General features: G+C 40.6%; 2 protein-coding genes across 3 annotated transcripts; one reads left to right on the forward strand and one right to left on the reverse strand.

Moving 5' to 3' along the window:
* Positions 1-934: 934 nt before the first annotated feature.
* LOC108139338 (ribonucleoprotein RB97D) lies at positions 935-3,848 on the forward strand. 2 transcript variants are annotated; one of them, XM_017262057.2, is made up of 5 exons: positions 935-1,118; positions 1,175-1,482; positions 1,792-2,078; positions 2,726-3,415; positions 3,704-3,848. In XM_017262057.2, exons 1-5 carry the CDS (start codon positions 1,065-1,067, stop codon positions 3,709-3,711), a joined length of 1,347 nt encoding a protein of 448 aa, XP_017117546.1. In that variant the 5' UTR covers positions 935-1,064; the 3' UTR covers positions 3,712-3,848. The 2 variants fall into 2 exon arrangements, with proteins under 2 accessions (XP_017117546.1, XP_017117547.1); XM_017262058.2 differs by having other exon boundaries at positions 938-1,118; positions 1,178-1,482.
* Positions 3,849-5,967: 2,119 nt separating this feature from the next.
* On the reverse strand, positions 5,968-9,484 carry LOC108139303 (ras GTPase-activating protein-binding protein 1). The gene is made up of 3 exons (XM_017262002.2): positions 7,901-9,484; positions 7,208-7,458; positions 5,968-7,054 (listed from the first exon to the last, which is right to left on the reverse strand). Exons 1-3 carry the CDS (start codon positions 9,324-9,326, stop codon positions 6,656-6,658), a joined length of 2,076 nt encoding a protein of 691 aa, XP_017117491.1. The 5' UTR covers positions 9,327-9,484; the 3' UTR covers positions 5,968-6,655.
* Between the last annotated feature and the right edge of the window lie 707 nt (positions 9,485-10,191).

The raw sequence follows: 10,191 nt of genomic DNA on the forward strand, positions 1-10,191 counted from the left end.
ATCCGATCGGCAGGGTAGCGAACAGGGCTAGTTACCGTCATTAGAGATCCCCAATTAACCCCCGGGCAAACCGCGTACTAATGCACTGCCTAATTTCTTTGCAAGACTGGCCGGGCTTTGGACGGATGCCCCCAAACCGGATACGAAATCGAAATCTGCGCTTCGCAACGGTTTGTTACCCAGAAAAGAGAGCTCCCCAAAACATAAGTTGCAATTTGTAGCCGACAGAGCGGAGGCTCGGACTCACTTTTGACTTTGGTTGGTGGCTCTTCTGGCTGACTTTGGTTGGTAAGGTAAGTGTAGGTATCTTGTCGGTATTTTACTAACAGCTCCTATATATCTGAATTTCTCAATAAAGAACTAATAACTTAAATAAAACTCCAACTTGTTTTATTGGCTGGGAGGATTAAATAAAATTATTTATGTATATTACGAATCAAGGTGGATTCATTTGTACAGTTTTTTTTTTTTTTTTTTGGTATAAACATAGTTCCAAATGCTATTTCTATCAGTTTCTTGTTGCTATATCAAATATTGTACTAGTAGGCAGAGAAACTATGTAACCGTATACATTTTATACCCACATCAATACAGACAGTATTTTCGACGTTTAAAATTAGGGCTTATATACAAATTTTGTTGATCCTGCGGTAAAAATTCTAGCGATAAAAGCTAGTTTCAAGCTAATGCATAGAGTTAAAAATGTTTATTTATTTAATTATCAAAATTGTGTATGCTACTTGGTATTAACAACTGTATATGACCAAGAATTTATATGCTTTAAATTATTATGTTACGCGAAGAGTTCCACATAGGAATCTAAAAAAAAAAAGCCTAATGGATTCGGATTAGGGAAATCAAAGTCAAAGCGATTTGCATCCTTTTTCGTTTTTAAGTGGCAACAATATTTTTTTTAGGACGATATTCCATATCTAGCCAAGGTTGCATTTGGTGACTTTGCAGTCCATTTTGACGTTTTAATAACTTCTACTCTGCTACTGTCATCTAAAATTTGGCCGACTTCATTTCTGTGCCGTATCTCCGACTGTTGAAATAAGCTTTTTATGTTTCACAACATGGAAGTGGATAATACTGACACGGCCTCCGGCCAGCGAGAGGTAGTATATTGATGGGGCTTTTTGAATCCAGATCTAAAAAACCAAAATGTTTCAAGCAGTCCAAAGTTATCCAGAGCAGCAACTTATCCAATCCGGTGGACACTGCGGACAACCCTTTGCCGAGTGGCATTAGTGGAGCTGAAGGTGACGAGCACCTACGCAAGATTTTCATTGGAGGCTTGTCCACCCAGACAACAGTGGACACCTTGCGAGATTTCTTCCAAAAATTTGGAGAAGTTGCCGATGCGGTGGTCATGCGAGATCCGGTGAGCAACAACTCGAGGCGCTTTGGATTTGTCACCTTCGTGGAGGCCACATCGGTTGAAAATGTCCAGAGGGCCATGCCACACACCGTGGATAACAAGTGAGCTTGATTGACAATTATTTATATAGTTATCTCTACCTATATATAGATTTAGGTACTCTATTACGTATATTACTACATAGTTAATTTCATTTAAATCAGGGATGTTATAATGAAAACCTAATTTGAAATAATATTTGGTCTTAAATGTATATTATAAAAAATAACAAAAGTAATTTGATCTAACTTAAATTATTAGTGTTAGCCTAAAGATCAAAGATTGTATAAACTTTCTGCTTCGATATCTGCATATCTAAAAGAACGGTTTTAATTATTAATAATGTTTTTGTAAACATATATTTCATCAAGAGCTGTGGAGACTAAGCGTGCTTTGCCACGTCAAGAGTTATACAAGCCGGGAGGAGGTGGAGGTATAAATCATAGAAGTGGTGGCCTCGGATTTGGCGGCGCCAAATCGAACAAGATCTTTCTGGGCGGTCTTAAGGACTGTCACGACGAGAAAACCCTTTGCGAGTACTTTTCGCAGTTTGGAGAAATCGCCCATGTAAAATTACTAATGGACAAGGATACAGGGCGTAAACGAGGATTTGGATTCCTCGAATTCGAGGAGACACTTAGTGCTGAACGGGCCTTGGGTGAGTTTTTAATGTTTTTTTTAATTTTGCCTAACAAGAAAAAATTATATTATTATACATATTATAATATAAAAATAAAAACAAAATGTTTAGAAAGATAATAAACAAAAACAAGAAATAAAGCAAACTTCGACAGGCCGAAGTTTATATACCCTTGCAGCTACTGCAAAAATAAAATATTCCTTAAAACAACTTTTTGTTTAAATTTGTATGCGTATGTGTTAAAAAACAGTGAAGCTATGTTGACTTTTTCCTAAATTGTTTGATAATTCCTATGGCAGTCATATGTAGACGTGCGATTTAAATGAAATTCTAAAATACAAAACCATTACTATATATTTTTTTTCCAGTTGTTGCGGCCTCTATATTAACTGCTATGGAAAGATAATTTTTGGAAAAGTTTAATGTTAAAGCTGCCCTCCACTGCTTTGTAAACTTTTGACTTAAATTATAATACTCTCTGCAAGGGTATTATAAATTATAAATTTAAATACATTTAAAATTTAACAAGATCATATGGAATAACTTATCTTTAAAATATCTTGTAAGCACACCCGAATGGGGCTAAAATATAATAAATAGTTTGAAAATAAGGTAAAAAATCCCCCAAATATAAATTAATCAAAAATCCTTGCTTTGTATTCCAGAACAGGGCAAGCATTCGATCAAGATGAACACGGTGGAGGTTAAGAAGTCCCACCAGAGGCAGGATCCCGGCAAGCGCCTGCGATTCCCCGTAAGCGGTTCGATGAGAACCGGTTATTTGCCACCGCAGTCGCACATAATGGAGAGCTACAACTGCAATCCGTATATGGCACAGGCCATTTTGCCACCATCGGCATTCATCAACGGCTGGGCTTCCTATGTGACACGTGTGGCACCATCGGCAAAACCCGTCCTTCACGCCACCCACCCTCAATACCATCAGCAGTCGACGCCGGTGCACAACTTTGCCGGATACGGTCCGGATGCATGGTCGTCTTACCAGAAACCAGGAAAATGTGCTACCCACGGGTGGACAACCACCAATGTTGGCCAATGGCCACCAAAAGAAGGGCACAAACATGCCCAGACCTCGACTAGTGATCGTCCGAGGAGCGATTATATGTGCACCCAGGTGGCACCTTCGTATCCCAAATTGGATCTGGGGGCCAGAGGGGATGCAGATGGAGGATCCGGCGTGGGATTGGGTCTGGGATTGACAGCGGGAGCTTCACTTGAAACTGGGACAACCAAGAAATGGCCAACCGATGACTATAAGATCTTCAAGCCCGCTCAAAGTCCAACCCCGCTCCAAAACCCAAAAATTGGCAACGGGGACTCTCCACCAGCATATGGTATGTTTCAACAACATTTTGTGAAAATCGATAAATCATTTCTGAACTTATTAAACAAAAAATCTTGTAATTTTAAAGTTAAAAATTCGATCAATATGGTTTCAACTGTTTTAATTTGCAGTTAGAAAAAAAATATCAAAATGATATACAATTGATTTTTACTTAAGTAATCGTTTTGAGTTCAAAACAAACCATTTGGCAAAGTTGTTATTTTATAGTTCTTGAAAAAAATTTATCGACTTTGTTTTCCACTTTTTTTTACGAATTTTAATAAAACTGTTTTTACAGGCATCTGAAATGATGAGACCCCGATCGACTATTTTCCTGAATCCTCTGCTAATTGGTGTCCCAATATTTTTACGATATGTATGCTATTCCTTCGAGAGGAGAAAAAATAAACCACACTGCACATTTTGAGACTTAAAATCGTAAACTCTTGTTCTTTATTTATACCATTTTTGTTTTCATTTAAAGTATTGCATGAGTGAATTGATTTGCGTAAATGTTTTATATCTGAATCGCTATAAAACGCACCACTGAATTATGTCTGAGACTTGGGATTTGGAGAGCGGAAGTACTTTCAACTGGCTTGTGATTGATTAAAGTTATGCAAATTTCTTTCAAATGCTTAGCTTTGTGCGCATCATTTTCTATTAAATGCTGTATGCTCAGTTGTTTCAACACAAAGGCAATGGATATTGGATTCAGTCGCAGCAATCGCCATGACTTGATTAGCAAAATGAACTTTATGTCCTCGTGTCTGTGGTGTTTTGTTTTCAGATATTTTATCTACGAGTTATTGGTGTTTTTCACGAGTTATCGCATTTACCAGAAACAGAAAAGGCAATCGATCCGATAAAATATATTATTATTTTGAATTAGAAATCAAACAGAAATAAAACAAATTATAAGTTTTCTGGTAAACACGCTGAATCTTTGTGGTTGCTTTTATTATTATTATTATTATAATTATTTTGTAGTTGTATACATATAAATTAAATTATAATTAAGTTTTTTTTCTTTTTCATTCTATGTTCTTTACAAACTGCAGTATTGTGATTTCCTCGGTTTACTTAGAAATGAGCATGAACTTGAATTGTTTGTTTTTATTTACTATTACATACATTTAGTTAGTACATCTGATTTGTATTGTATTGTTTAGATGCTTTTTTTTTATTTTTTGTTGGTGTCTACGAATCACTTCCAGCACTGATCGTTGAGCTAAGATTTGAACACTAACATTTTCGTTTTACAAAAAAATGTACTAAAATTGCTCTAGACCCTGGTCACAGTGCTAAAAATTAGTGGCTGGCAAACGTGAATGGTGTGTGTGTGTGTATGTACTAGAAATAGTTGTAGAAAGTAATTGATTTAGCAATTGATTCTCTAGAGCAGGCGTCGACCAACAAAAACAAATGATATGTTCCCAACGAATCAAAAGTATTTAAGCTTTAACAAAACAAGAATAACTTAGGCAAATAGTTGGACGCCTGCGACAAAATTCAAAAAATTCTTAAACGATTTTAAATGTTTTTAGTTCCCCTCTTTGCTTTTCTGCATTTTTCTTTTGCTGCAGCAGTTATATAAATATATATATTTATGTATATTTAGATTTCTGGTAAGTCTAAAAGTTAACATTAAATTATATGAGTTTTTTTTATTTATATATATATATATATATTTGTATATATTTTTTGTTACATGTTTTGCTTGTGTTATACCTTGAGAAAAATGTTAGTAGCTTGCGTTTCGTCTTCCAACTATTATAATAAGTTTTGTGTGTTTTATATGGTTCTCATGATTTTTTTTGGGCTTTTCTTGATTTTATTTAAAAAATATGTACTAAATTTTAGTTCACAACTGCGTTGGAAACACCAAATCGTTTAAGTTGCTTGACTTAGTTTGGTTTACGACCTTGAACTGATTACACAGAACGAAAAAAAGCGAAAACACATTCCATCCGTCCGTCCAACCGTCCCTCATCGATTGCATCGACCACGCCCCCGCTGCGGCGCCGGCACCGCATTTGCCCTCTCACAAACTCTTCATCTCCATAATCTTTCGATCCGATTCCCTATATAGACTAGCTAGTTAAACGTGTCAGTGTCTGCAAATTAGATTTAAGTAGCAAAAGGTTTACAGGCTCTAAAATGCGGCGGACTTTACGGGGCGCTTTTTACGTTGACGTTGATGCGTTTCTTTTCCTCACTTTTCATCCATGCGGCTGGGTGCTAAATTGATTTTCGTTTCATTTTCAATGTTTTTCAAGAGGTTTGTGTTCTTGTGTGTTTTTGCTTGATCTTGTTGTTTTGCTTGCTTAACCGCGCCTTACATTTTTCTCGTGTTACCATTTTTTTTTGTTTTTAGATTTAGTTTTTCAAGTCTTTCTTTTGCTCTTTTTTATTGCATTTTACAAAGGTTTTTCATTTTTTTGTTTGTTTTTTTTTTCTGTTTATATCTTTTAGCTAAATTTTTTAAGTTTTCCCTTTTAATTTCTTCTTTTATTTAGCTTAAGTATTTGTGGATATTAAATAAAAAAACAAACGAAAATGTGTTGCATTGCTCCTTTCCTTTTTTTTTTTAACCAATTTCTCTCATCATGCGAACTTAAGGTAATTTTTTTTGAAAGTGATTTGTTAAACTGAAAATTAAAGTTTACGTTTATGCTAAGATGGGTGTGTGTGTGTGTGTGTGTGTGTGTCTGCCGTCTGTTTGTGTTTCTTCGATGAGTGTTTATCTGATGGATGTGCTTGATTGAGACTTAAACTTAATACACGTGTTTAATGATGTGGGTGATTTCGTGGGGGGGTGGTGGGTGGTAGAGAGTAGCAGTTGACGAGCTGAAGCGTTCATTTTGGATTCACAACAGAGATTTGCACAGAATTTCGGTATATTTTGGCACGAACTGGCTGGAAAAAGCGAGCCTAACGCAATTAAACTAAGGAGAGGCTCCAAGACCTTGACGTTACTTATTGTTTTTTGTTTTAGCTCGACGCCCCAAATTGCGCTCAGGAACATTTAAAGGACAGTTGACATTTTTTGTTGCTCCAACTACTTTATGTTCAGTGTGATTTGCGTGTCTTTGTGTGTTTTAATTGCATGAGATGTTCTTGAATGTAATTGATTGATTGCATTGTGGAAGAAGTTGATGTTCTTAACGTTGGGTTGTTGCTGTTCTTGTATTTGTGGCTACTGCTGCTGTAGTTGTTGATGCTTTTGCTGATGTGCTGAGGAATTCCTTTAGCGACGTCCGTAGTTGCCACCACTGGTTTGTCCATTTCCGGCGCCGCGCAGCGGTCCGTTGGACTGGTTGTTGCCGCCGCCGGTGCGGTTATCCTGGCGCTGCCCGAATCCACCGCCCCCGCCCAGGCGCGGAGCTCCGTTTCCGCCTCCACCGCCGCCTCCCTGGCGGAGATTATTACCTCCTGGATTGTTACGCATCATTCCGCCACCGCTGCCATTGTTGTTTCCCATTGGACGCGACTGCGGTCCGTTGTTGCCGCCCAAACGACCCATGTTGTTGTTAAGATTGTTCCCACCGATCGGCTGACGGGGCAGCATGTCGTTGCGGACGCGCGGCTTCTTCTCCTCCACATTCAACTTCTGGCCGTCTGGTGAGTTCTCCGGGAAGTACAGGGGCTATAGAATGGAAATTATTTAAATTTAAAGTTTACTTTGAAGTTTTCAGGTTGAAACCCACAAACCTAATAATATTTAAAAATACCCAAAACTTGAATTTACTTCGTAAGTCTGCACTGACAGTTTAGAGTAATTTTAGGGTGGTATACTTACGCAGTTGGCTAGGCACTTTTGCACCGCCTCGGTATCGTCGTAGGTAATGAAGCCGTAGTTCAACGGACTGCGCATGCCCGGTGGCACCTTGTTGCCAGCCTTGGACAGGATGCGCAGCTCCAAAACATTTCCGAAGCGCGAGAACAGATCGCGCAAATCATCCTCGCTGGCGTGGTGTGGTATATTTCCCAGAAACAACTGTTGATTATCGCCGAATTGTTGCGTGTTGCTCGGACGACGCTGCTCAAAGTCTGTAAAAAAAAATAATTATTAATAACTTAGAATGAGTACAACACAAAATGTCTATAAAACAAATTACTCATTTGATCATAAAGCTCTCTTTCATTTAATTTTGAATAATTATTATCTTGCCTATGACGTGGCTCTGGTTAGTATGTAGTCTAGCAGACTTTTCCAACAAAAATGATTCATGTTCAATAATGAAATCACACATTTCTCAGGAATAGCATTAAAATAAGAACTATAAGATATCAAATGTATGCCTCTTATCATCCATTTCTCTTTCTAATGAAATAATACAAAATAGAAATAAAAAACTGTTACATTACAATATTACAACATTTCTCAACGAAACAGTAATATTTTTCACCTTCGAAAAGTGTGCATTTCAAACTTATTTCTCGACTTAAGGCCAATGACCCCAATAAAGTTAAGGGAGGATTGTTGACTCACCACCCTTGTTGTTCCGGATCGAGTTGTTGCGCTGCGGCAGCGGACCGCCGTTGTCCAGTCGCGAGTTGCCGTTGCTATTGTTGTAGGATGAAGCGGTGGTCGAGTAGCTAACCTGACCGCCGTTGCCGCCGCCCGCGGATCCCGACGACGAGCTGTAAGTGTTGCTGCTGATCGACTGCTGCTGTTGCTGCTGCTGCTGGAGTTGCTGCTGCTGCTGCAGAGCGGCATTTACAAAGCCGCTCGGCGAGGAGGACGTGGACTTGAACAGATTCGCGTAGGTCTTTGGCTCGTTTTGCTGCTGCTTGGCGGCCTCGTACTTCTCCTGCTGCTGCTGCTCGTGGATGGTCTTGAAGTCATCGACGGGCGTGGGTGGTTTCTGCAGCTGTCGCGGTGGAACCTCGACTTCCTCGGGTTCCGCCAGCGGCTGTTGCTGCTGCTGCAAGGGCTGCTGCTGGATGGGTTGCTGCTGTTGCTGCGGGGGCAGCTGTGGAGGTTGCTGCTGCTGCTGAATGAGCTGTGGTGCCACCAGTGGCGACTGCTGGAAGCCTGCACTTGGCACCGGGACAATGGGCAGCACTGGTGTGCCGCTCGGCGGCTGCTGCTGCACCAGAGGAGAAACGCTGGGTGGAACCAGCACCTGCTGCTGCTGCAGTTCCTCGTGCGACACCACTCCATTCTGGATGGGCTGTGGCGGCGGTACGGTGAACTGCGCGGGCAGTGGAACCGCTGCTGCCTGGGGGGCTGCCGGCAAAACGGCCACTGGACGTCCGGCAGCAGCTCCCGCTGGCAATGGGTAGAAGATCTGCTGCGGGGCAGCACCACCGGCCGCTACAGGAGCCACCTGCTGTGGCACCACCACCTGGGCCTGCGGCTGCGGAGGCGCCTGCTGTTGCTGCGGCTGCTGGGCGACCACATCGCCCGCCACCTGAACTGCTTGATCCACAGTGCCACCAACGCCGCCCACCACCTGAACGTCGTGCTCCTCATCGTTCTCCGATCGCGACTCACCGTCCTGCTCGTCCTCGATGTACACATCCTGGTAGCGGAAGATGTCGTTGTGCACGTAGTACTTCTTCGGCGATTGGGCGGCCAGTACGAACGTCTGGGTGAACCGCCGCATTGGCTGGCCGTCGTTGGACAGCTCACCGGTGACCTGCACCACCACACCGTTGCCCAACGTGGCTTGGGCGTCCACCTGGCTGATCTTTGCGTGGCAATCGTTGAAGTTCAGCTGCTGGATACGGTTGTGGATCTCCCGCTGACCCACCACCAACTTGGACTCCCCATGGATGTACGACGAATTGTTGTTATAGAAGCGGTGCAAGTGATTGGGCGCCTTGTTCAGCAGCGTGTAGTACTGGCGGACAAACTCGCGTCCCACCGACTGCGGCGAAGGCTGCTGCGATTGGGTCGCATCCATGACCATAGCTGGCGATTGATTCTTCCTGCTCTAAACAACGGGCTTTTCAGTTGCCGATTTCCGGTACCAATTACTGATACTTTCTAGCCGCTTTTTGGACTTCTCGACACTTATTTGATAATCGGTGTCGATGGTTTGGAGTCAAGTGTGGGATTCAAACTTCTGCGAAACAGTGCAAAAAATATACAGGCACTTAAATATATAAACTAAGAAGAATTATACAGGGAAAATGTCTGATTTCTAAATTATTAAAACTGGCAAAAGAAACAGTGTCGATTTCTCAATCTGTTGATGTTGAAAGCTAAGCATAAACCTACTTGGTTATCTGCAAACCCTAATGTGTCGGTTTACTTTAAATTTAGCTCTTTGATATGAATCAATTCGTATTCATATTAAGCTTCAAACTTATAAGTAATCTTATTTTAGTGTTTTTGGACCAAGTTTAGAAAGGGGTAAAGAAATTAATTCTTTAAAAGTATCACTTTTGTTTTTTTGTAAAGGACAGCATACATAGGTGACTCTGGGTTTTTATATCCTTTATTAAAACTAATATAAACTAATATTTTTCTATTAAAATGCTCTTAATTATATTTAACGACGTAAGTATTATTTAGTTAGTATTTAACCTATTTGGTTTGTAGTTGTAGACTCCTTCTACATATGTATCTAAATTGGTGGTCGCAGCCTCCACTTATTTTTCTTTAGTCACTATTATTTTGACCTCTATTGTGCTACCAAACGAGGATCTAGAGTTTCACTAGACCAAAGGATAAAAGTGCTCCATAAAGGAGCTCATTTTACCGCAGTACACAAAAAAAAAAAGACGCAGCGAAGCAGTTTGACCCACTTTTTGGCCCCACACACATTCGCA

The sequence above is a fragment of the Drosophila elegans genome, unplaced genomic scaffold (genome assembly GCF_018152505.1).
Source record: "Drosophila elegans isolate 14027-0461.03 unplaced genomic scaffold, ASM1815250v1 contig_476, whole genome shotgun sequence".
Taxonomy (NCBI): Eukaryota; Metazoa; Arthropoda; class Insecta; order Diptera; family Drosophilidae; genus Drosophila; species Drosophila elegans.